The sequence below is a fragment of the Penicillium manginii genome (assembly GCF_028828005.1).
Source record: "Penicillium manginii strain IBT 31320 chromosome Unknown utg000007l:1.0-2284322.0:1.0-2285126.0, whole genome shotgun sequence".
Lineage (NCBI taxonomy): Eukaryota > Fungi > Ascomycota > Eurotiomycetes > Eurotiales > Aspergillaceae > Penicillium > Penicillium manginii.
This window is the reverse complement of record NW_026643108.1, coordinates 147282-173502: the sequence shown is the minus strand read 5'-3', so window position 1 is coordinate 173502 and position 26221 is coordinate 147282. Positions and strand designations below refer to the sequence as shown.

General features: G+C 49.5%; 7 protein-coding genes across 7 annotated transcripts; 3 read left to right on the top strand and 4 right to left on the bottom strand.

Annotated features, from left to right (window-relative positions):
• Window positions 1-2097: 2097 nt before the first annotated feature.
• Window positions 2098-5082, top strand: N7533_009988 (Zn(II)2Cys6 transcription factor; the record flags this gene model as incomplete). Its single annotated transcript, XM_057106638.1, has 3 exons — window positions 2098-3002; window positions 3076-3994; window positions 4051-5082. 3 exons carry the CDS (start codon window positions 2098-2100, stop codon window positions 5080-5082), a joined length of 2856 nt encoding a protein of 951 aa, XP_056955855.1.
• A 671-nt stretch (window positions 5083-5753) lies between these two features.
• N7533_009987 (uncharacterized protein) lies at window positions 5754-7136 on the bottom strand (the record flags this gene model as incomplete). Its single annotated transcript, XM_057106637.1, has 1 exon — window positions 5754-7136. One exon carries the CDS (start codon window positions 7134-7136, stop codon window positions 5754-5756), a length of 1383 nt encoding a protein of 460 aa, XP_056955854.1.
• A 494-nt stretch (window positions 7137-7630) lies between these two features.
• Window positions 7631-12223, top strand: N7533_009986 (uncharacterized protein; the record flags this gene model as incomplete). The annotated part of the gene is made up of 5 exons (XM_057106636.1): window positions 7631-8146; window positions 8219-9829; window positions 9893-10019; window positions 10416-10570; window positions 10634-12223. The coding sequence occupies 5 exons, from the start codon at window positions 7631-7633 to the stop codon at window positions 12221-12223; spliced, it is 3999 nt and encodes a 1332-aa protein (XP_056955853.1).
• A 1321-nt stretch (window positions 12224-13544) lies between these two features.
• On the bottom strand, window positions 13545-15014 carry ayg1 (heptaketide hydrolyase ayg1; the record flags this gene model as incomplete). The annotated part of the gene is made up of 5 exons (XM_057106635.1): window positions 13545-13724; window positions 13787-13919; window positions 13981-14726; window positions 14785-14859; window positions 14919-15014. 5 exons carry the CDS (start codon window positions 15012-15014, stop codon window positions 13545-13547), a joined length of 1230 nt encoding a protein of 409 aa, XP_056955852.1.
• An 877-nt stretch (window positions 15015-15891) lies between these two features.
• Window positions 15892-18321, bottom strand: abr1 (multicopper oxidase abr1; the record flags this gene model as incomplete). The annotated part of the gene is made up of 4 exons (XM_057106634.1): window positions 15892-16544; window positions 16600-16650; window positions 16718-17933; window positions 17986-18321. 4 exons carry the CDS (start codon window positions 18319-18321, stop codon window positions 15892-15894), a joined length of 2256 nt encoding a protein of 751 aa, XP_056955851.1.
• A 2095-nt stretch (window positions 18322-20416) lies between these two features.
• Window positions 20417-21974, top strand: N7533_009983 (ACT domain-containing protein; the record flags this gene model as incomplete). Its single annotated transcript, XM_057106633.1, has 4 exons — window positions 20417-20449; window positions 20517-20721; window positions 20795-20921; window positions 20978-21974. The coding sequence occupies 4 exons, from the start codon at window positions 20417-20419 to the stop codon at window positions 21972-21974; spliced, it is 1362 nt and encodes a 453-aa protein (XP_056955850.1).
• A 317-nt stretch (window positions 21975-22291) lies between these two features.
• On the bottom strand, window positions 22292-23306 carry N7533_009982 (NADP-dependent oxidoreductase; the record flags this gene model as incomplete). Its single annotated transcript, XM_057106632.1, is given in 2 exon segments — window positions 22292-22762; window positions 22776-23306. 2 exon segments carry the CDS (start codon window positions 23304-23306, stop codon window positions 22292-22294), a joined length of 1002 nt encoding a protein of 333 aa, XP_056955849.1.
• Between the last annotated feature and the right edge of the window lie 2915 nt (window positions 23307-26221).

The following is a 26221-nucleotide window of genomic DNA, read 5'->3' as shown; positions in this document are numbered from 1 at the left end:
GCTGATCGGAGGATCCCTTGTGCAGGACCGAAATGCCGAATCGATGATCGGATTGGACCGGTTGCTCCACCGGACAGCGTTGGCGTAGATGACCTCAATTTTTCGATGGCCCTATGGAAGGGAGTCGATGGCTTCTGCCAAATGGGCCCTGCTAGACCTAACGAGAGCTGGTGGCGCTGTTAGGAGCCGCCTGCAGGTCAGAGGGATAGGCTAAAGGATACCATAAGCAAACGCAGAAGACGGGCGGGGAGGGAGGGGGGCATGTCTCATCCTGAATTTTCCATGTGTCTTGGGTTGAGCCTTCGAGAATTCCCTCGGACGGGGCGTACCCAGAAGAGTATAGATCGATCCCACTCTCTCGTCGATCGTATGGTTGTCAAAAGTCGGAAGGGTGTAGCTACTCAAAACTAAATTTCATGGAATTCCCGAGTAGTATTTTGGCGTAATCGTCATTCCCGTATCTATAGTGTACGGAGCAGTGTACAGTACTCAAGAATACATACTGAGACTCTGGCCCTTTTCTGAAGTCGTGAGGTTGAACCCCCTCCTCTTTCTTCGCCTCCCCTTTCGATCTGTTTCGCTTCGTGTTCGGTCCTTTTCCCTTTTCGGCTTTCTTCATCTTTCCTTTTCGGTTTCGATTTTTATTCCTTCTCCTTCATCCTTTTGTTGTTGTTGTTGTTGTTGTCTTTTTTTTTTTTTTTTCCTTTTCTTTGTCAGGCCCTGGGCCCTCCTCATCATATACCGAGGAATCCTAGTATCGCCCCAGTGTTTTTGTGCAGGGGGAGGGGATCCAACTCGCATCCACCAGGGAGTGAACCGCCCTTCAAGGCTACTCGCGGGGCAAACCGCTCTTGGGGGGGACTTTCTTAGTTTATTTACATTTATCGTGGGGACGCTACTTTTAGCTACTTTTTCCCAGGATCCCCTGCAACCAACCAGTGGCAATTAGGGATTGCGACCAGGCTACTTTTCCTTGTATAGTCAAGCCGTGTGCCACCATCGGCTTGCTGGATCGATCGTTCCGACCCCATTGTCGTTACTTGGGATATCTTTGATCTCGAGGCTCGCACACTCTGACTAGTATTGTCTTGGGGCCGTTACGATCTCGGATCGTGGATCTACGTTTAGAGTCGTCCACCTGGGCTCTGTTTGACTCTTCGGTCCACAAGAGCACGCGAGTGTTGGCAGTGTGATCTGACACTCCTTTTTTTCGGTCTTCCTTTGACGACAGTCCGTGAATAGTTTATTCATCCTCACTCATTCGGACTGACTTCCGCGTCGTTCTTGGGAGGTCGACGACTGATTGCAACTCAGCCGTCTAACCCTCGTCTCCATCCTTCTGGGGAATCGTCCCCTCGAAGCGTATGCAACTAACTCACTGGGATCCTGCAGCCACCCTGGTATGCTGAATATGCACCCAAGACTCTGACTTTCAGGGCCGTTTGCGACATGCTGGTCTTTTGAGCCCGTCTCAATTTCCTTTCGATTCAGTTCCACCGAATAGTACCCGCGACGAGGCGTGAAGCGCGTGCTGTAAGTGCCGAGGACTCAATCCGTTTAGCCACGGGAATCTCGAATCCTTTTTGGACGCCAACCATCTTACGATTGCGATTTTTGGTGATCTCCGTGAAGTCTACATCCAGATAAATCCTGTGTCTTCACGATCGTTGTTTCCATTGCCCATCTAATTTAAACATTATACCCATTTGCATCTAATCGACATCTATTAACGTCCTGGAACGAGGAAGCAAAATTGGTGGGTGAGATATTTTATTCACCTGTTCATTGCATACAATTCTAGTGTGATATTGAGTCCTCCTACTGATCACTTCTGACTCTTCTAGATCATTGCCATTATCCCTTCCTCTCTGTGCACGAGCATCGGGCCTTCAGGAACCGTTTACCAACCAAGAGCAACTCTCAGCTTTGAAGTTTCTGGAATATCCAAGTGCTATTATTCCGTTACATCAACGGGAAGGACCAAATTTCATCGAAGTACAAGCAGGCTAGTGCTGTTGTTGTTGGTTTGGATTGTGATGCAGTTGGTTGGCCACTGTGAAATCTAGCGTCGCCCTACTTTCGATTCAATACTCGGCAATGTCTGGCTATTATGTTGGACCCTTCGGTCGTATGTTACCCGGCAAAGATGCGGCGTCTTCGGAGCAACCCATGGAGCGAGGAGCTAATCGGTCAGAATCCGGGGATAACAACCCTTACCAGCTTCCACCTCCACGACCGGCCGCTCTACAATTTGGATCAGATCCATTCTTACGACAGCGCCAACAAACTGAATCACATGAGCAAGGAAGAACACCACCATCTACAGAAGCCCCATCACAGCAACTCCCATCAGTTAGGTCCCTATTGACGCCCGTCTCCGGTCCAACTTCGCCACCTACCTACCATCAACCATACAACGCTCCTCCAACACATATTGAACACCGCGAACAGGCCTATCCATTTCGTCAGCATGAATCCAGTGTTGTTTCGCCCCTCGGTGGACATGACAGACCCGGTCGCCCGGACTCCTTACCTCAACCGTATACTCCAAGTCTACCGCCACTCTCGCAGGTAGCTATGACAAGTCCGAGAGACATGATTCACCACGCATCTCGAAGCGATCCTCTATCGGGAACTATGCCTAATCGACAATTGCCTCTCCATGCTGCTACCCTCCAGCATGAATCAGCTCCCGGCGGCGAGCTTTCTTCTCCAGAGAGTGGTCGATCACAGGGTACTTCCACTCTGCCCCATGTGGTAGATGAAAAGTACATCGATGGTGAAGGCTTCTGTTTTGTATATGCAGATGGATCACACGTCCCAAAAACCATCGACGGAATCCCAGTGAATGCCAATTGGGGTGTAACGAAGGCGGGCAAGCCAAGAAAGCGTCTTGCTCAAGCATGCCTCACCTGTCGCGAGAAGAAGATCAAGTGTCAACCGAATCTGCCGAAATGTGACCAGTGTCAAAAGTCTGGCCGTGAATGCCGATTTGAAAGCGCGTAAGTTTTGCAGAGACATAATAAAGCTGCTGTCTTTCGCTTTCGCGACAGAATTACTGCTGACCTTGTTTAGTCCCCGTGGAATCCGTTCTTTCAGGGGATCTCAGTCGGCTGGGATGCCTGGAGGAGTTGACGGAGAGGATTTTTCTCCTGGTCCATCGGGACACTCAGAAGCTTCACCTTCCATCTACAACATGGGACGAGCCTCGAAGAGCGCTACCTCTCTCCCAGGAACAAGTGGCCATTCTCCAATCTCCGATGGTGCGATGATTACTCCTTCTGGCACCGAGGGTGCACACGAGACAGATGCAGAGAGAGTTTACCGAGCTCGAGGACATCGAGTCCCTCGTCATTATTCAGAAGGTGATTCTGCAGCCCAATCACCGAAGAAATTCGAATACAATCGCCGGCAGAAATACTCGGAGATAATTGGGAATTTGCCGGACATCACCCCAGACGATCCACTCGCCGGCTACTATAACATCGACCCTTACGAGAGCGACCCAGAAATGACTCTTCATTATGTTGAATCATTCTTCTCAAACGTAAACGACAGTCTATACCACATATTTCCCCATGCGCGTTTCATCCTCTGGTTGAGATCCTGCCACACGAAATCCGCCGAGGACAAGATGTTACTCTATGCGATCCTGGCTCTGGGATCAATCTTTTCAGAGCGACCTGACAAGATTGGAGCGCTAAGACAAAACTACAGAATTGCTCGTTTTTCGATCCAAAAGAATCAATACACATTGTCTCTGCAGCTCGTGCAAAGCCATATCGTCATGAGCCTGTTGTACTACGCCACAGGTTCCTTATTTGGGTCTTGGGATTCAATTGGTGCCGCTACACGCGCAGTTTCTGGCCTGCGGTATAACATGGAATCAGGAGGAGTTGTGGTGGACCAGAATCATGCCTGTGAATTCGGATTACACCCACAGGCGCTGATGGAATGCCGCCGACGCACTTTCTGGGTGGCATTTATCTTAGATGTGAGTTTTTGAAGTAAAGATGCAATTGTGGAACCAAGATACTAACACCTGTACAGCGAGTCTCCAGCCTCTTCTTGGAGGCGTCTTCAACTTCCATCTCCTCGGAATCTGTCCTGATCCGCCTACCATGCAGAGAAGAGATCTACGAAGCGCAGCAGTATGCGACAGCGCCATACTTCCAATCCATCCTCAACCAAGGCACCCTCTCTGCTGAGGATGATCGATCCACTTTAAGCACAATGGCCTACTTGGTTCAGATTCTGACCATATGGGGTGACGTGTCTCACCAAATTTTCCGTTTGTCGCACACACCACCCGATAGGTACGCCCAGCTCGCCGAGGAGGTCCACACCACCGCCATCCGGCAAACGGAAGACTGGACGAAACAACTCCCCGAACACCTCGTCTTCTCGGCGTCAAACCTGGAGCGAGCGTGCCAAATGAAGAACACGGATGCTTTCGTTTCGATGCATATGCTTTACCACGCCACTTTAACAAAGCTCTACAGGAACGTCCGATACCCCAGTCTTCGATCAGACGTGCTGGCCGAGTATGTCCATCGATCTCGATACCACGCAGTGGAGACACTGAGGATTGCTGTCGCTACTCTCCAATACATCAAGGAGCTTGAAGCTTCGCAGAGCCCTACCGATTCTCCACCGCGAGGAAGTTTCCTGAATCCTTTCTTGGGCCATGTGATTCTGTCCGCCGTGGACGTTCTAAGTGCAGCTGGATTGTTGGCTGATCTACCCAACTGCATTTCCTTCATCAATGGGGCTCTCGAAATGGTCCATATGTTTGGCCGCCACTGGGATACCTCGCTGGAGCTGGCAAACGCCATCCAGAAACGACTCAACTCGATGGCTGATTGCTTGAAGGACCGAGCGAGTACTCAAGATAAGCTCTGCTTTACATTGGATGGCCCGTCCCTCGAGAAAAAAGTGTACAAAAGCACCTCGAGCTCCTCAGGTATCCCTGATGACGACGTCTTCTATGGAAGCATGCCACGAGAAGCTCTTCTACGTGCAATGAGAGTCGACGAAAACAGCATTTCAGAGAAAAACATCGTCTGGCTGAGAGATCGCTAAAAAGCGACCATACCTTTCTTTCAGTTACATTGCCCTGCAGAGCCAATCTGAAATTTGATTTTGCAACTCCTGTTTACTTCTGCTAAAATGGGCGGAGCTTTCTGTTTGTTGTTTTTGCTTTTTTTCATGGACGATATAGAGATATGCGTCCTATCTGCAAGGGCATTTCCGCTTTTTATCAAAGCTAATTGGCGCTGTCAGTTTCCTCCCTAGGAAACATGTTGGGAAAATTCTTGAACACCTGGGCACACAATTCGATTGGCTCCTTTCTTCTCACGACGTGATGGTATTGATGTCGACATTGGCGGTCCGTTTGCGATTACTGTATATTCTACTTATCCCATCCTATCCGCACGACTTGGTTAAGTCCCAAAGGGACCTAGCCCCTGTATTATAGTTTAGTATATGACCGTGCTTCGTTGGCCTACTGAATTTATTGACCGCTTCAAGTTACTGCTTGCTGTCTATTTACATGAGGCGAAATTTGAACTCCGAAGTCTGAAATCTTGCAGTTCCGCTCGTTCATGCTACACCTGGGCAACCCGGAGTGAATACCTATTAAATGCTCCAAGTTGAAACTGTAAATGACTAAAAGACCTCGTTTCAATACATGCAATCTCAATGAGGAATATTGCTCATTCTTACTCAAGCCCTGAAGCCCGCTGAATATCTCATGCTGAGATTTGACCTAAATTATACAGACTAACCCAAAACAATGTACCCTCGGATGGATCCATCAAGGTGGCATAGTGAGTGTCCTCATTCACAATTGGGAACGTGGTGAGCCAGCTAAGCGCTTCTTCAGGCGTGATAGCCTTATCTGAACCATCAGAATCCCCACGAAGCTTGCGTATTTCCAAATTAGCTTGCTTTTGCCTCTCAGCTGCCTTTTGTCGGAGGCGTAGTGACGAGCGAACTCCTGGTTGGTCGGTATTCGTTTCCTTGGGACTTTCATCAACGAGCGGCTCTCTTGTTTCTTTCCGAGCTCTATCCCGCTGATTCTGTTTCATCTTGTGATCCCATTTTTTCTGCATACACGCCCGCCTTTCTTTGCTGTCTTCGATCAACTCCTCCATCGATAGCGGTTCCTCCGAGACCAGGGCGAGTCTACTTTGGCTGCTTTCCTTGTCCTTTGCTGCATCTTGCGATGGCATTGCCGCCGAATCCTGGTCATTGTTCGTGACGACGATGAAGTTTCGGTCGAAACGGGTGATCGCTGTCTTGACATCTTTTTCCATTGTCACCGTCCTTTGTCCATCACTGAAGATGAGATAGGCCGCGGTAGTGGGTTGACTGGGAATATCGTCCATGATATGATACAAAGTCGGCAGTTTCGAGACCCACCCTAGGCGTTTTGAATTCGATGAAGACGGGACGAGACATTGTCGCAGAAGTGAAGAGATAGACGGGCGTCGACCAAGAAGAACAAGAAGATGATTGAGATAGAACGCGAGGTTTTTCGATGTATCATGAACTGGGCGGAAATTGAGCGACATGCTTAGATCTTTCCTCACGCCCGTGAGAACACCGACAAAGCCGGCATAGCTTACGCTTGTCGCGAGTACTTTCTCCGGGTCATCATCACGGACGAATTCCAGCTGGACAATCAAAGGCCGAAGCTTCTCCATGCCCCAATCCAGGGTCCGGAAATGAAGAATCCTGGTCTCAGATCCATGCTTTGTCCTCACTCCTCCACTTGTGCAGCCCATAAGGAGATCTAGGACAGTATTAAAGCATATTAGGAGGTAAAGGTCAATATCTGTGGCACGACTGATTCCTCGCAGTTCCTCGGTCTCTTCGCTTGTGGAGAGTCTGCGTAAGAAGGTACGAGCCAATCGATGAACCAATCCCAATGGAATCTTGGAGGATAGGGAGGAGACCAACTCGTCAAACGTGCCCCGTAGCGATCGCATTGGATCTCGGTAAAGTCGTGCTAGTTCTACATAACGCTCGACTGGGGGTAGTGAGAGATTGATGCGATGGACTGGAGGTGGTTGATGTAGCCAGTCGAATGTGGCAGCCGTGTCCCCTTCAGCTCTAGATTTGAGTGGCATAGTGTGTGCTGATGTTAGTCTGGGTGTCTTCTGTGCGAGTAAATAGTAGTAAACAGGGGGGGAATGGGAGGGTTCAGGCTGACGAGGCTGAGGCTGAGACTCCGCAGGCACCCTTCAAATGTGTAAAATGATATAGCCACCCTTCCCCAGACTAGAAGTAGTACGGTAATTTGCTTCTTTTATCATTCTATCTACTCTATCACTGAGATTTATTTCTGTTTTCTCATTAATTGAATTATAGAATTAAATCAATTAATTCTATAATTATATTATATATTACTAACCAAAAAAAGTACTAATACTGCAGGTAACTAGCATAAACCGTGTCATCCCATCCCTTTGCGGGGCCGACGGAGCGCGGAAAGTTTCTCCGAATCTCAACTTCCATCCTTTGTTGCACCACACTTGGGCACCTACTTCAAGTTGACAGAGCTTCCAGGTCATGGCCCTCCCTTACACCTAGTGCTTCTCGTCTAGTGCCCCGCAAGCTAGAGATGGCCTCTACCTTCAATCGGTCCGCCACCGTGGCCGACCACGACCCTGACTCGGACCACTACGATGACGGACTTGACGGAGACTACAGCTTGATTGCAGATGTTGCAGATGCAGACTACCCCGACGCGATCGACTACTATGCCCTACTGGGTGTTTCCTCTAAACCTCCTCCGACCGACGCCGAAATCCGGTCCGCCTACCGCAATTTGACTCTCAGCTTCCACCCGGATAAACAGCCTCCGCACCTTCGCGAAGCAGCACAGCGGCACTTCAACCAGATCCAAGAGGCCTATGATGTGTTGACCGATTCGCAAAAGCGCATAGTCTACGATATGCTTGGTGCAGAGGGTGTGAAGCGTGAGTGGGGAAATGACGGTGCCATGGGCAGCCACGGCGAAGCTGCGAACCAAGAGGTCGGCGTCAAGACTATGTCTTCGGACCAATTTCGGCGGTGGTTTTTGAAAACCATGAAGAAGCGGGAGCGCAAGGCTGTGGAAAGCCTCGTGGAAAGCCATGTAGGTGTCTAGCGTGGCGATTCTTTCTCCACGCTCTAGCTCATATAGATCATTGCTGACCATTCATCTTAGGGCACTTTGACCCTCGGAATCGATGCATCGGAAACAATCACAGTAGACGGCGAAGATGATGTGACTTTCCATATACCCTCGCCGGAGCTCTCCACGTTTGGGGTAAATTACAGTTTCAATACACCATTGTCGCTTCCAGACTTCTTTAGGACAAAAGGCAACAACTCTGAAGATAAAGATGACTCTACAGAAGAACCGGATCCAGAAGACGAGGAAGATGGCGATCTAGTACAGCTCACAATAAATGCTGGTGTCCGTGGCAATTTAAGAAAAAGAACGCAGCGATTGACTATTGAGTATGAAGACGGTACAGAGGATGTTGAGGTACCAATTGCTCCGATTTTGGCAGGAAATGCACTGGAGCTTGGAGCTACCGTGACCCCTAACTTCAAGGGCCTACTCGGCAACCGGGGTGTTTGGAATCGATTTCCTTTCTCTTTCCTAAAGGATTCAAACGTCTCATTCGGTGCGCTTCTACTTCCAACCCCAGCTCTTACGACTACCTTTACTGGATCATATTCACCGTTACTTGGCGCTCAGCCCTTCAATGTGGCTGCCACTGGTACCATCCAGCGATCTCTTCTTGAAAGCCCACCGTCTTTCCAGATACAGACGACAAAGATAATTGCCAAAAGAAAGGCTGCAGTGCTTACCTGGAACAGCGGAGTCTTACAATGGCCCGTTTTTCTCACTGAAACGTTCCCTGCACTTGGAATGGGCGTCGAATCATTTTATACTTCGATGGAAAACCCTGGCCAGCTTCAAATTGGCCTGGTGTCTTTCCCGGAGTCTAAAACTGATACTACGGAACCTGAAGGGGGAAATTGGGATGATGAAACACAAAGTCAGACGAATATCGATCGCTCTGCGGAAAGATGGAATGCATCCCTCACGCTGTCTCCAGGAGGAGGTGGTGTCGCTCTTTCATATTCAAGGAATCTATTTTCTGGGAAGCCAATGGATGATCCTGTGAGGACTGAGTGGAGCTCCGAAGGCTACCTGCCCATGGCAAAGATGAACGAAGCACGCGCAGTCAAGCTTCAGGTTGAGAGCGTTATTGGGCTCGACGGCTCTATCCAGTGGACCGTGAAAGGTACCCGACGAGTTGGCGAAAATACCAAGATTGGACTGGGTATGGGAATTTCGGCGAACAATGTTGCAATGACTGTCCACTGGAAACGTCTTGGCCAGAACATCAATCTCCCCGTCATTCTCATGCCTCACCGTCATCACGATGCTGCAGTACTTGCCACTGCCATCCCCTGGGTGGCATATTGTGCCATTGAATTTGGATATATCCGCCCACGGGATCGAAGGAAGCGTCGACAGGAAGTTGCCCGTCGCCACAAGGAGCTGAATAAGCTCATTCCCAAGAAACGCGCCGAAAGCAACCAAGCTATCGAGCTGATGCGGGACCATGTAGCGCGACGCCAAGCAAGAGAGAAACACCACGACGGCTTGGTTGTTACAAAGGCAGAATATGGTTACTACCCTTCGCAAAGCAAGAAACCTAAGAGTGGATTCACGGAGCCTCGAGTTATGGACGCGACCATCCCCGTGGCATCGCTGGTGTATGGGGGTCAGTTGGTGATCCCGAAGGAACGGGTGAAGGTAAGGCAATTTTCCAGCAAACAAAATGAAGTTTAATGAAGTTGCTGACATGTTGATTGGCAGTTCAAAACCCCAGGGTTTTATGATCCAGCACCGCTCTTGCCCAAACGCTTGAAGATCTGGTACAATTTCCAGGGACAAGAGCATTTTGTCGAACTTGGCGACAAGGAGGGAACTGCCTGTCCAGTACGTACGCACCTTGTATCCCACTGAGTGTAACAGACACTACATTATTGGGCATCAATTCCATATTGCCCTGCCCCATTGTAATATTACTGCATGATTGTATCTTGAAGATTTCTACGAGCTGTAATGCTTGACCCTTATCTCCCTCAATAAACAATTGGATTATGTTCTACGTTGTAGCCCGTAACATCAGTTTTTAACAATTCATTAAATTACTAGATGTTTCTACTCTGTAGTCCGTAAGTGACCCTGCTGTATGTTCACTGACAAGATCGACAAAAAGGCTTGGCATACGGCGACCGAAATCCGCCACCCGCGCTATTTTGCAAAAGCCAAGCGCATCTCTCCAGATTCTCCCTTAATCAACCACCTTGACCTGGCAGCTACTGTCCTGTTCTAGGTCTCATCATGGCTTCTCTTGCATCGGGACTATTCAAATCCCTCCCCAAGCCCAAGTATACCGGCGAGGAAGAGGAGGTGCCGCAGCATGCGCAACCCCGTGGCCCGCGTGTAGTGGGCGCTGACCAGCTCGACGAAACCCAAGTCGTCCTCCGGGTGAGCTTAATCTTCTGGCCCTATTGATCTGGATTGATAACTAATGAGACTTTACTAACGCAGAGAGTTGGACCTCCACCATACGGAAACCGCGCAGGATGGCGACCTCGAGCTCCCGAAGACTTTGGCGACGGCGGCGCGTTCCCTGAAATTCTAGTCGCACAATACCCCCTTGACATGGGTCGAAAGGGAACCTCCTCGACCTCAAATGCGCTCGCGCTCCAGGTCGATGCCGAGGGCAAGGTGAAGTACGATGCCATTGCGCGCCGGGGACATGCCGACAATCGGGTTGTCCATGCATCATTCAAGGATTTGATCCCACTGCGCCAGCGAGTGGATATGGGGGAGATCTCGTTAGACCGCCCATCGGAGGAGGAAGTTGCAGCGCAGATGGAGAAAACGAAGAATGCTTTGGCCAGTCTTGTCGACGGAGCCGTTCAGGCCCAGAAGCCGAAGAACGTTAAGGGCGGACGCCGGAACGAGCCTACCTTTGTGCGATATACGCCTGCGAACCAGATGGGAGATAATGACAAGAAGAACGACCGCATTATGAAGATCGTGGACCGACAACAGGATCCGATGGAACCACCTAAATTCAAGCATAAGAAGATCCCCCGTGGCCCGCCATCTCCTCCGCCCCCCGTCATGCACTCGCCGCCGAGAAAGCTTACCGCCGAAGATCAAGAAGCGTGGAAGATCCCTCCGCCCGTGTCGAACTGGAAGAACCCGAAGGGTTATACCGTCCCCTTGGACAAGCGTCTGGCTGCCGATGGCCGTGGATTACAGGATGTGACTATTAACGACAAGTTCGCTCAGCTTGCAGAGTCCTTGTTCACCGCCGATCGCCACGCCCGAGAGGAAGTGCAGCTTCGTGCCCAGATGCAGCAGAAGCTTGCCGAGAAGGAGAAGGCTCAGAAGGAAGAACATCTCCGACAATTGGCCCAAAAGGCGCGCCAGGAGCGTGCTGGTCCCAGCCGTCGCGATTCCGATGCCCGATCACGCTCGCGCAGTGCTAGTCGAAGTGCATCTCCATACTCGTCAAGATCCGCCACGCCCGACCAAGACGAGCAAGCTGCCCGTGATCGTGAACAGCAGCGCCGCGAACGTCGCCAGGAGAACGAGCGACAACTCCGCCAGTCTCGCATGGGAACAGAGCGTCGTATACAGACTATGGCCCGCGAGCAGAACCGTGATATCTCCGAGAAGGTCGCTCTTGGATTAGCCAAGCCGACGCAGAGCTCCGAGTCTATGTGGGATTCGCGGTTGTTCAACCAGACCAGCGGTATGCATGCTGGATTCAACGAAGATAACCCTTACGACAAGCCGCTGTTTGCCGCGCAGGACGCCATCAACAGTATCTACCGTCCTCGGGCCCAGGCCGACGCCGACGATGAGGAGGCAGGCGAAGGCGAGATGAGCAAGATTCAAAAGACCAACCGCTTTGAAGTTCTTGGGCGTGCCAAGGAAGGTTTCCGCGGTGCTGCCGATGCCGAAGAGCGTCAAGGCCCTGTACAGTTTGAGAAGGATACTGCGGATCCATTCGGCATTGACAGCATGATTGCCGATGTCACGGCTGGTCAGAAGCGCTATGGTATCCAAGAAGCAGAGCCTGATGACCGTGGTTCCAAGCGTGCCAGGGTGGATGACGATTGATTGATTTGTTTAATATTTTGCAGTATATCAATGGTTCAGGTTGGATATGTGTGTTGGAAGGGATCTTTCATGCATTGCGGGCGTTCAAGTGTAATCTACACCATTGCCACTCGAAGGGCACCAAAAATGGAGACAACTTGCTATAGGAAGAGTATTCTTAGTGTTTCTTCCATGGTTGAAAAACTACATCCAGGAGTACTAGTAGTAAATAGCCGCCATACGTACTACCTCAAAATCCCTGTCATTTCAAATAGATGAACGGCCCCGCAACGACGTATGCACACAACATTGACAACGCAACAATACATCAGCATTGATTTTTCGGACAAAGTTTATTCTCCCTGAGAATAAACCGATAAGACGAACCAAGCATATAACCCTCTAACTTGAAGCACCCATTGTCGCGGCCCGTCAGACGAGTGCAATAAGACTGACACGGACAATCGCTACTCGGACTAGATAATAGAAAGTATAGCCCGAAATCGTATCCATGAAGTTTAAACGAGCCTCTTCCGGCTTCATTCAGGCATCCAGGGTTACTGAGACTGACTGAAATCCCAGGGGAATCCTGGCAGGAATCGTCGTCGTAAAATTGGGCCCATTTTCGCGTGGTATTTGTTGGTTGGGACAGGGTGGCGCCGAAGAAGAACGTTGCAATCAGCAGTCCGTAGGCTAGCATGCTGATATCTGAAATGAAATAAAACAGAGTTGATCTGCAGTGAGATATTACCATCGTCATCTATTCGAGGTCACTAGTAAACCAAAGTTGAGATAGGCACTGGCATGCACTTAAGCCTACCTCCTAGTGATACTTAAGTGATGTATGCAGGCGTAGAGGGTAGAGATACCGAGAAGAGGACTCGGCACTTTTATAGCCTAAGGCTAGTCAAGATGGTACTAGTATGAGGTCAGATGTATCTTCAACGGGATATTTTCGAATTAGGACAGCGCGTGGAAATCGGCCATGTGTTGGCGAATGATCCAGAACATGCACAGAATCACCAATACACTTGGACAGGTAAATCACAATGATGATACCCGGGGGCTGGTTGACGGGGAATAATGAACCGGTGCAGCCATCTGGGAGGTCGGTATTTGCCTACAAGAGCAACCTTGCCGGAATAAGATGCTGACTATATCAAGTTGAAGTAGCGCAGCCTCGTGATTAAGGACCCGAGGATCATGTGAGATCATTCTGGACTGAAGCTACGTGTATACCGAATGAAGCGCTCTCGAAAAGCAAAAGAAGGTGTTCAATTTTTTTAAGGAAAACTGAGCATCGAATACTTCAAATAGACAGTAAATATTAGCCAAAGAACAACTAGTTCTTTACTTCAGTCTTGTTGGGTGATAGAAGATCCTCAAGCCACTTGTAAGAAACAGGCAGGCTGTTCGGGTATCCCATGTGCACCATACCATCGAAGAATCGGCCTTCCTTCGGACCACCGTGGTTGAAAAGAACAAGGCAATCTTCAATAGGGACGACTCCGTCATCAACGCCCTATATAAGAGTTAGTATACCAAATTTGAAAGATCAACGTGATAACCTGAGGGTAAACGCACGTTCAGCAACAGGAGCCGGCAGTTAGGCTGATCCACAACGCCAGTCTCAACGAGCGAGAACTTCTTCTGCGCATTCTGGATAAAGTCCTCCGTAGTCGTGTAGCCGTACTTCTCAGCCCAGCTATCCGTGATACTACCGAAAGGGTTAGTTCTAATTATGATCAAACTCCGAATATACAAGACCAAAAACTCACGTAAACGGATACTCGTGATCATTGACCTTCCGCAACCAATCCGGGTCCAAGAAATGGTGACTTCCAGGACCATGAGCCATAGACCCAATCAGACGATCACGGTGGGTACAAGCAGCCCGGATAGCATAAAAGCCACCGGCACTAAGTCCCCAGACCGCGACGCGAGACATATCAAACTCGGGCCGCGAGCCCATATAGTCGAGAACGCTGGACCACAAACGATCCGGGGACTCGGGATCCGCAGGATCGGCGGGACAATCGGCTGTACCGGGGATTTCGGCAATCACAGTTGCCCAGCCGCGGTTGGTGATTTCGTGTGTGCGCTGGCTGTTGTCGGGTCTATAGCCGTCCAGTCCGGTCATGATTAGGACGACAGGGACCGGGCGCTCGCTCGCTTCTTCGGGAAGACGGATGTAGATTGGGATTTGAGTGCCGTCTTTGCCGGTGGCGTACTTGTGTGGGATGATTTCTTCCTTGATGACTGGGTTCCACAGCGATGCGGCTTTCAAGTATACGTCCTTCTGGCGATCGTAGGCGACTCGCTTGATGGAGGACTCGGGGCGGCTGTTGGGGCCGACGTAGGGGAAGCGCGAGATTCGGAGGACGACTGAGGCCCGACGGTAGAGGTCAGCTGCTTTGTCTGGATGGCCATTGTTGAGTGCTTCGCCGGCTTGGGCCTCGAGGTTGGAGGCGATGGGGAGGAAGGCGTTTGTGTAGTCATCGGAGAAGGCATCGTTGATATCTTCCTGATTGGTGTTAATTTGAGATCACTTCATAGATTCTTCAATTATCCATGAGACGTACGGCAATCAATTTCTCAAAGATCGGCTCGAAATCCTCAAATGCGCCATCATGAAATGGGTAGATGGACTTTGAAGCCTGTGGTTGAATTAGGGTTAGCGCTATCTTTCGACTAGAAATCGACTCCAAAGACGTACGACAAACTTCCACTTCGTCTCCCACAGGGCCTTGATAGATCCTTGGTGAGGATAAGTTGTTTCAAAACGATCTCCTAGAATCCACTGAGGAGGCATGGTGAATTTTTGGTGAGGTTGAATCGAGATTGGGGGGGGCTTCCAATACTTGTACAACGGTATGCGTTCTGGAGGGAAACACAACGGTGGGCGTACGACATCCGAGGGTTGTATCCAGTATTTTAATCATATCGACTACAGACACGGGGTGGGCTGGAAACAGAGTACTCCGCATCAGGTTCATGGAGTGTGATGTTTGGATTGATGAAAACAGTAGGTGGTCCGATTGGGTGGGCCTGACAGGCCGGTGTCAAACCGGAGTCGAGCTCGATAATACGGTGGGCTACGTTAATAATCCTTTTAGGGAGCTTCGTAAAAGGAAGAGCTTTGAAACTGCTTCTTGTTGGAATTCATTGGCTGGTGAGTTCCGGATGCGGGTATATTGTAGTTGTACTGAAAAAGCAGCCGTTGAGCGGCAAGGGATCCAGGTAGGCACCAAGTATGACTGGCTATTAAATCGAAATAAGCTGGCGAGAATTTTCCACATGGTGTAGATAGGCAATTCATACTTGGACCTCTTATTGCTGTAGACAGATCGTGACCTTCCCTGAATCTTTTGTGGTGAAGCTTGTGGCTCGGCAAGGGGTGTGGAATGTGGTACCTGGATAGATGGCTGGGATGGCCGCTTGCGGCGGGCGTCGCGTGCATACTAGTAGCACTTCCCGAGGTCTACGATAGGGTTGCATTGAAGAGTCAGAAGCATGAAGGGCGGAAGACAAGGCTCTTGTTCAGGTTATTATAGATTACAAGGAGAATAGAATAAAGCCAACCACTTTCATTTTCGTGGATTAGGATTAGAATATACCCAAAGTCAAGTAAACATTAGGTAGACAAGAAGCTAATATACAGCCTCTTTGGAAATGAGAGACGAGAAAATCTACTGCTCGCGTTCAAACTGACCCCAGTACTGGTAATCCTTAGGAAGATCGGGGTAGGTGTCTTCCGGAGCCTTGATCTTGTGACCACCCACCTCGGCATAGCCATTGTTGGTGTGGGGATTGGGCCAGGGGCCCTTGGTATCATCAGTGTGCCCGACGATAGGCGGCACACCGTCCGATCCATCACCAATCTGTCCATGGGCATGGTCGGTATTTGGCTGTGGCCATGGTCCCGAGTCATCAGTCTCAGAAGCGTAGATGGGCTCGTTCTGTTCTTCAGGCTGAGGATAGTACTCAGCCACAGGAACAGGCTCAGCAACAACAGGCTCAGAAACAGGGATGGGCTGGGCCTGAGCTGGAGCAGGTTGCTGGTGGGGAGCAGGTTGCTGTTGGGGAGCGGGCTGCTGGTGGGGAGCAGGCTGCTGAGCCGCTGGCTTTACAGGAGCTGGCTTGGGGGCAGGCTGCTCGGCAGTAGGCTTGGGGGCAGCAGGTTTGGGTGCAGGTGGCTGGAAAGGAGGGGGCCCGTTGGGGTGGGTAGGCTTGGGGGCCGGGGGCTGCTCCGGCGGTGGTGGCTGGGTGTCAGGCTGTGCCGGGGCAGGAGGCGAGGGAGCAGCGCTGGTTTGTGCGGGGGGGAGCTGGTGGAGGAGCAGTGCTAGGCTCGGCCAGAGGGGGTGCAGCAGATGAGAGTGCTGGGACGGGCTTCGCACCCTCTGGGTACATCGCACCATTGTCACCAGGTGTGATCTTTGTATGAGCACCTGTAAGATCGAGACCATGCTTTCCAGCTGCATTGCCATTGCTGGGGTCAGGGTAGGCAGCACAGACCTCGTAGTGGCTCTTGGGGGGGCGCTTTCTGAGACTGAGGGAATGTCTCGGGGGCTTCAATGATAGTGGCAGTCAGACCTGCCTCAACATGCCATTCAACATGGCAGTGTAGAAGCCACACACCAGGATTGTCAGCGCGGAAGCGAATCACTGCATGACCATTGTTCTGCACCATAATGGTATCACGACGAACGGGGGTGTGGGAAATGTTTTGCCAGTAGGCGCCAGTAAAGAGACCGCCATTAACCTCACTGCGCTGCACAACCTGGAACTGGTGACCATGCAAATGCCACGGGTGAAGGTTGTTGTGGTGGTTGTTGATAACAACCTCCACGATCTCGCCATACTTCACAACGAACGGGTTGACTTGTCCATACACTTCAGGATTAGACGAGAAATTCGATCCAATAGTGTTGGCTGTGTATAGAGTGGGGACATCCTGTGGGATGTAAGTTTTGTTGTTGATAGTGTAGCGCTTAACACCATCGACGATGGTGTCGGAGGTATCCAAGATAATCTGGTGGTGCATAGGCTGAAGAAGACGCTCCTTATCGACGGGAACGAAGTCGAGGTCGTCAACAAATTGAGATGGATCCAACTGGTGGATATCCGGGGGAGGAGGCAAAGGCTTAGCCTCGTCGTACACAAGCCAGGCAGTGGCATTAGGGTTGTACCCGGGCGGGATGGAGCGGCCTTCATAGAAGAACATCATGTTGATGTCCATGGTATCCCAGATAGCGAAGTTTTGGCTGGCATCTGGCTTGGTGTGGATGAGGACACCCATGCGCTGGCCGGGAGCGACGCGCAGCATTTTGTCCCCAGCCGGGTACGGATCAACGTATACACCATCCACCTCAACAACGGTCATCTCGTGGCCATCGATGACCCAAGCGTGACCAGGCCAGTTTCCAAGACAGATAATGTGAACAAGATATGTCTTTCCGGGAACAACCTTGATCTTGGTGTTGGAAGAATCGTTGATAAGGGCAGAATCAGGAATGGGTTCGAATCCGCCAGCTTTAGCATTTTCTACGGACTGGTATTGGTTGAGAAGATTAGGCATCTGCTCGTGGTACCAGTCGCTCATAGTCAAAGTGATCTCCTCGTCGTATTGGAAAGGAGGCTTGGGGTCATGGACAATGAATGCCCCGCGGAATCCATCAGGGTACTGGCCCATGTTGTGCGAGTGGTACCAGTAAGTTCCAGTTTGGTTGACCTATTTGTGTCATCAGAATCACCGTCTCTCAATGTTATTAGGTTATACTCACGTCGAAGTGATACTGCATGTGTTGTCCAGGAGGAATGGGGCATTGGGTGACAGAAGTGCTGCCGTCCATGACACCGGTGCCATATTGGCGGAAGCCATGCCAGTGGATGCCAGTAGACTGATTGCCCAGTCCGTTATAAACATCGACAATCACTCGGTCTCCAACTTCCACATCAACCTGGGGACAGGGCCATTGATCGTTGATACCGATCACAGGTCGCTCGAATCCGTCGGGCGAGGCATTGACCCAGGTGACGTTCCAGTCAAGATGGACGTCCTTAGCTGCAACCAACTTGGCGGCTAAGCCCGCCAAGAGAAAAACATTAAACTTGCCCATTGAGGCGGTTTATAAAACGAATGACGATCGACTCCAACCCAGAGAGATAATTAAATCCTCTGAAGTGGTGGCCGACAGGTTAGTTGGACGTCGACAGGAAATAGCAATAATGCAGTGGAAAAGAAACGAGAAAAAAAACGAATGTGTCGACGAAACGAGTGATCGACTTTTTGCTGGGTGTTATCGAAATGAATGAGGGCGCGACATGGGGGAATTCCTTCCTTTAACTTGAACCAGTGTAAAATCGATCTGCACCAGGGGGCCATTGTTTTGAGATCCAGTATCCATTTCCATACCCTCTGCAATGCCAATCTAATGAACCCTTTCTCTGCGTTCAGACAAACAAAGGCTTGAATGGGTAGCGCGAGTCCTTCGACATCAAGGGTTAGGCTCTGGTCCCTGCCGAGGCATTCCGCCAGTGGGTTTCCAGAGGGTCGGCATGTAGATGAATCGCCCTCCTTGGCCACGGCCCGGTCAGTTCACGCAAGGGGCCGCATGCCGAGTCGACAGCCCCCCGTGAATTATAAACAGATTGGAAATTAAAGCATCTTCACATGGCTTCCGAAGTCTTGATTCGAAATCGAAGTATATGGCCGGATTGGTGGGACGTTTCAGGACTACTACGGTAGTCGAGTGATGACATTTTTCCGATCTGAAAAGAGGCAGTCAAAATTATCACACGCGGGGGAACGGCCGCCCGATCTGTATATGCCTCTGTCCTCTGCCAGCCTACTAGTAACCAATCGTGATGAAGGCCCTGCATCCAGGGCTGGATATAGTATCCTTGTAAGCTGAGGTCATCGCGGCGACTTTAAGAACGCCTTTTTGATCGCATCAGCGGGGCAGACACAGACTCCCGAGGGGCGTTGGTTTGCCAGCTCCACTTGGGATGGTTGCCACGTCCGATTCTCTTATCGGACTTGGTTTGGAGGACCAAGCGACCACTGGGGAGTTTGTGGATAGTGTGACGATCATATAGTTTTGCCCCTCTTCGTCCAATTTGGGGGTTGTCGACCGATGGCGATGTGGGTCGAGGAAAAAGAACCAAAGTTAAAGATTTTCGTGGCAGCACCGTGGGCAGTGTATGTATATCTCATGTACCTGTAGGCTTGACGGACGAGAATATACATGCAAGAAAATATCCCGACCGAGTGTAAGCGGGTGCATAGCATACTAGTAGTAGTATCCGGTCGATCAATGGGACTTAGACGTGGGGCCGGGCAGATTGGGAAATCAGCTACGCCTCATTGGCGAAATGGCACAGATCCCCGCAAAGATGATGCCCTGTGACAGCAGTAGAGAAACGAAGAAGATCATATTCCACCAGGGGCTCCCCAGGGAGTTCAGGCACAGCTGCATGACACTGTCCGTGCGGGCCCGCGTTAGGCGCGGGGCCAGTCGATAAGCTGTGGAGAAAGATGGGACGAGATAAAGCGGACGAGGTTGCATGAAGAGATTTGGTAACAGTGGTCCATGATAAGGCATCAAAATGGGGTGGAAAAGTTTGAGTTGTGAAGAGGAATGATGAGTGATGGATGGATGGATGAGCGGGGAAGGAAGACCTTTCTTTGCTTCTTCTTGTCTGCCTTCTTCTCCTCTTCATCAACCTCTCGCCGTTTCTTTTCTTTTCTTTTTCCACTTTTTCTTCCCTCTCATATTCTGAGAACTTGACTCATCCAACACATTCCTAACCGTTGAAATTTTCAAGGAATTCCCAATTCCAAGCATTTCCCCCATTCTCTCTCGTGCTCATTCTGTTGTATGGCGTTGATCCTGTCGCAATTGCACCCGTGAGCGATCACGTCAATGGCGTAATCGCCCTCTTGTCATTCAATGGGCCCGTCCAAAAGATGAAAAAAGCCCTGCAAAAAGCCCCATCCAACCTGACAACTCCGACCAGAACGTGACCATCGAACCCCGCCTTATTCCTCCCCCTCGCTTTGTTCTCTCCAGAACTTAGGCATCTGAACTCGGAACTCTGAACTCTGGGGTCGAGATCGAGGTCGACTCTCTGTATCGCGTTGTTCTATACACCACTTCGATCCCACTTAAGCTATTCCCGCCATACTCAGTGGGGCTCATCATGGATCAACCAATGACGCTGATCGATGCGCAAGTGCATTTTTTGGTTAGTATCTGGTTCAAGCTCATAGTTAATGATCCGAGTTCACTAATTAAATATCTTCTTTGTCTAGGCGGAACGTCTTGCACTGGTGCACATTCCACTAGACTTATATCCATACTTCCTCCAGTCGGTATTGAGATTAGTCTTTGACGAGCTCGAGCCCCTCGACGAGACAAAGGAAGAAGACGCATCCATCGATGGAGAAACAACCTCGGAAGAAGGTTCCGGGTACAAGCCCCCCCGCCTTTTTGAACATTTCCATCACGCCCGTGGAAGTATCTGTGATATGTCCTCGCCGCTTGGTTGAAAAATATTTCACACCCTTGAGACAACAGCTGAGCGGATTAGATAAATCCCTCGATTCTGAGCTCGATGTCAGTGACAATGATTATATTGCGATGCAGGTCATCGGCCAGGGATTGGAGGCTGGGAAACGAGTTTTGGAATTGACCAGCCCGCTCGCTATGGCCGGAATGTATGTGAAGCGACATGAATCAGAAAAATGGAAGAAACAAACTGACTCGTCACCAGCTCCATCTTTTTCATTTCAACATATTTCTCAGACTATATCATAGTCCCCTTGAACAGCAAAGGCAGTGTCGTCGCTGCTCTGGAAAGCAGAGGCTTTCAGTTTCAAGATTCAACCGCTGCCTTTATGACCCCATTAAGCCCGACATCTCCTCGAACAGAGCGCCACCCAAGTGACGCCACGCCACCAGGAACCCCACCTCCATCCACGATATCAGAGCTTCAAACACGTACATTCGAAAACCTACGCAAACGCAAAATTACGCCTTATGTCGATGAAACCCTGCGTCTTGTGCAATGCGCAGCCCATCATCAATTCGGATATGGTAGCGAAGAAAGCTCCATGTCTATTCTTCGAGATGCCATCACAACCGTCCTTCTTCTCGACAGTCCACGCTTCCTCTCTCTTACCCAAGCATCCCTTGATCCGGCCGCATCCCTTCTTCTAGAAAAACGACTCCTCCCTCGCTTTGCAGAGCCCTCCAGTCCCCACAGGGGCTACGAAAACGGCTCGGGTCTTTTACTCGGCTCAAAGGAAGACTATCTTATTCCCATTATGCTGGATCTCCGTGATTTACCCCTCGAAGCTTCAGGTATCGTATGTGGCGTGGCTGGACGACTCGCCGAGGCAGCGGAAACGATACCCCTATATAAAGACATTGAGCCAGGTCTTGGAACTAGTGGTGACAGCAGCACAGTCGGATCTGTGCCTGCGCTTTTTGATTCATTCGGAGCTCGCCTGAATTTGGAAAATGGCCATAGTCCGGATAAGAAGTCATCGAAAGGGGCTCACTCTCTTGCACCGACCCACCATCTTAAACCTGATGTGGATCTGTCTGCGGATTTATTCGAGATTAGTTTCCTGAGTACAGCGCGCGCTGGAACAATCATCGTTGGAGAAGATGAGTTGCGACGCGCGATCACTGCTTTGGAGGCGGAGAGAATACAGGATTCGTTTTCACCGAATCCGCCCGAGCAGAACGAGGATGACGAGGAGTGAGATGGTTCGAATGTTTATTTTGCAGTTGATGAGTTTGGCGTTCCATGAGTTGGGAAAAGTGGGTTCTAGGGTTTCGGTCTCTATTGCGCATGTATGACTAGACGATATCTATGATGCTTGTTTGCATAGTGTTTTTCTTCCAATTCACGAATATGAATACCTGGCTTTGAACATAGTGCTGGAAATTGATAAAGGTGGATGACTTGCAAAGTTTTGCTAACATAAAAAGCACGAAGTAATCAATCCAATGTTCATATATCACCAAAGCATCAATTTCAAAACTTATACTAGGTACACCCTAACTTGGAACCTTCAAGTTACTGATTCAGAGACAAATCAAAAACAATTTTACCTCTCGCATGCCCTCCGTCCATTCTCTTGAACGCTTCCTCATACTGCTCCAAGGGCCATACACTATCCACCATACCACGACAGCTACCAAGCTCAATCAGCTTCGCGATACTCTCCAGATGTCTTCTAACAGGTTCCATCACAAAGAACACATCCTTCACACCCGTCCCTTTATATTCCGCCGGGCAAACCTGTTTCGGTGGCTGGAAAATACTAAGAACCACACCGCCATTGCGAACCGCCCACCAAGCATCCTCAAGCGACTGTCTCCCAATACAATCAATAACAACATCCACCTTCTTCGCCGGATCCTCCGCCCACTCGCGGATATTAGTAGACCGATAATCAAGCACCTCCTTCGCACCAAGAGCCTTCACAAGCGCAACATTCGCAGCACCACAGGTACCCACGACCTCGGCACCAAGCAGAGCAGCCAACTGAACAACCCACATCCCAACACCCCCCCGAAGCAGCAGTCACAAGCACCCTCTTCCCCTTCCACGCTTCCTTCGCCGTCTCAAAATCAACCTCCGCCTCAGCCGCAATCCCCGCATGAATGAAAAGAATCTGCCATGCCGTCTCGGCAGAGACCGGCACCGCGGCCGCCGCAACCCAGCTCAGAGCCTTGGGTTTATGCGCCAATTCACCCGTAACCCCGACGGTGAGATCTCGCGCATTGCCGGGCCGGGTGTAATTCGTGCGCGCGAAGACTTCATCGCCAGCTTGGAATGGCGAATCGGTCGGTCCTGAGATAATTACTCCTGCGACGTCCGGGCAGGGAATTAACTCGCGTGGACTTGGTGGGGGGAAGTTCTTTGGCCAGAGGAGTTCTCCGGCGCAGGGAGCGCATGCTTTGACCTGGATTAGATGTTCGCCTAGGGATGGGTTGATTGTTGGAGTTGGTAGAGTGGTGAGTGAGAGGTCTTTTGAATTGGCGTTTGGTTGGATGATTCCTCGCATTTTGGATGGGAGGCTAGCCATTGTTAAGTGGTAGGTAATATATACTAATAGTATAGCTTTGGTAGAACAATATTTGTGGAACTTCTTGAAGTTTTCTGTAATCTGCTGATTATAATAGATTGATCGACAACGGAATTATTCTCCCTTTTATATGTATTTCGCAACTATGTGGACGCGAGAACGAAGTCGAAGTTGAATTGCCGCGATCCCGGGTAGGCTATCCGCCGTCTATTGCTCTACCGTGACCACGGATATTGCCCCCGTGTTTCCATGTTTGATTTAGTATGCTCGTATTACTCTAATCCACAAACTTGGCATATACTTGGCTACGAATAAAAAGCAAGCATTCAAATAGAATGGCATTATCGGAGTTTGTCCGGCAACCCTTGGCGCTCTCCTTCCATCCTAGTGCTCACCCCCCTCGCCGCTTTTGCTCCCTGAGTAGAATTGAGCACGCCCCTGACCGGCCTGAGCTGACCAGTGATTATTATGTAATCAAACTTATCACCCATTGTTTCGCCCTCCGCGCCAAAGATTCTATTCTGTTATTTTTGCGTCAGGTTCAACTTGCTATAGCGCACAGCCCAATAACCAAGAAAATGGTCGGAATACAAGTATCAATGATCAAACATGATTACGGTGAGATTGGCCAATTATTGATTGATGAAATAACGGATATATTGCGCATTCGCAACGCAGCGTCTTTATCCTACATTTCCGAGCAAAAATGCGTTCAAGTTAGTGAATTCTCTGAAACATAGCGAGGAGAATGTATTGAAATACTTCTTCGAGAACAATCTGATGATTTTTAGTTGAGAATTAAGGAAGGAATCGACCAAGACATTATACTTTTTCAACTTATCCTAATTTCAAATCAGAGTGATCTTGCTGGGAGAGAGCACAAATTTGCTTAACCGGGGCATAATATTTTTCAAAGACAGCGATAATCTCGAAGTCGGTATGCTATTCAAGTACGATTTAAAGAGACTGTAGGAAGAGTGATAATTATGAGACCTTTGATAATCTTTGTCTCTTTGTTTCTATACTAAATCTACCTTTGTAGCAATGTGACTAGCGCTTACAAAACTTTTAATATGGATCTCTCGTGTGTGTGCTGATGTTATTTGTGGAAATCTATAGGACTTTTCGTGACTTTCTATCCTAAGTTTAAGAAAGCCTGCAAAGAGTTTTCTATATATGGCACTGAATATTTCGCCGCGAATTCCTGCCTGCAGTAAAACATTCCAATCGATTATCTTTTAGTTCTCTTCGTTTGTGTCCGCCGCCCTCGCTGTTATATCTTGCCTCATTGAGAGTGTGCCGGTAGCTGTTAAATAACCCTCACTTACTTCTTTTGTATCATTCCGCAGGGATCTAGCATCTTTCGACTGAATACCGACGCTTCCGGTGCCCGTTCATTGAAAGTCAACATTATTTGCCATTTTATGTATATCCAACTATATTCCCTGTCAAAGCTTCGAATTCATTCATTCAGAGATTGGATACTCCTTCCCATTCGATCCAAGCTTTCCCATGGGCACCAAAGGACTAAATACCCTGTCTTCTTCTCACTATCTCCCGAGACATCTCGCTTCGCAATTGCTTTGATAGGTACCTTTCCACTGCTGGGATTTCCAAAGCTAGAGGTCTGCATAATTTGATGAGAAATATTACATTGGTGCGCAGAGATACTGATCTTACCTTATTATCTTCTTGAATCGTGTAGTTATATATGATGCTCAAAATAGGATCTTCCGGACTTGGCTGTGTCCCGGAAGATTCGATATTTACGTATTAGTCAAATGAGCCGGGTTTTATTCTCCCAAACAATCGAGCGGTAACCCCAACAAAGTTGGCGTATGTCGGATTTATTCTCCTGTAGTCGTAAAGTGTGAGGCCGTGGTGATAACCACAGTTCTATAACTAGAAAGAGGCATCAGCGATCTGTTAGGATGGATGAGAGTACTTCAAAAAATTGGTTTAAAACCCGCACGAATCTAAAATACAGCCTTAGCCATGGAATTTATCAGAGGCAACGCACCTGGATGACTTAAAGGAGACCAAGGGGCTTGTGATCGAACGTCTATCTTCTAAAACAGGGAGCCATTAGCACAGGACAATACTCTCCATTTTACTGCTCATAAGAACTTACGTCGAGCTATTGTTGTTCGCTGCATTCTGATTCTGGCATGTGTGGAGCGGCTGTGTAAGGGATGACTTTGACCTATCATTCCTCATCGGCGGTTACCTCATGAAGGAACCATATCTCACCGTACTCGTATATTCGATCATTAGAGGTCATTCAAGAATTTTTCCCTAGAGCGATAGTAGTGGGGAACCGATCTTGGCATATTCCACGTTAGCATGATTTCAGACTATGAGGCAGCCACACTCACTTGCTGCCTGAAGACTTCAGCGCTAGAAATGATAAGTTAGTGTGATACAAAAGATGACTTTGATTATAGATGCATGACTTCTAAGTCAGTACATACCCAAGAGTAGCCAGTAGAGAAGAAAAGCGTCCTATGGAATTGAAACCAGAATGATAAAGGGTGCTTGAGAACGACTATTTTGGCGAGGCATAATCAATGTTAGGCTTCTCTTTGTTATCGCCGGATGCTGCAATACCTCAGTCGGTCTAGTATAAGACCGGGCCATGGCTGCCGATAAGGCTTTGGATTGGATGTGGACAAGGGGTTCATAGCCGGTAGAATACGGTAAGTTCCTAATGCAGTGACAATTCACATTCTATCGACAAGTTAATGCTGGGGGAATGAAAGCAAATTGAAACGCTACCGTATCGCTAAATGGAGGAACTCAAGCCTTCTTGAATTGGGTTTGGTAATACGCCAGGCGAAGTGAGCGTTTCAATCAAGTCTTGAGAAACAACAAAGCTGCAAGTGCACTGGAAGCCAGTGGCTTGGCCCATCAGGTTG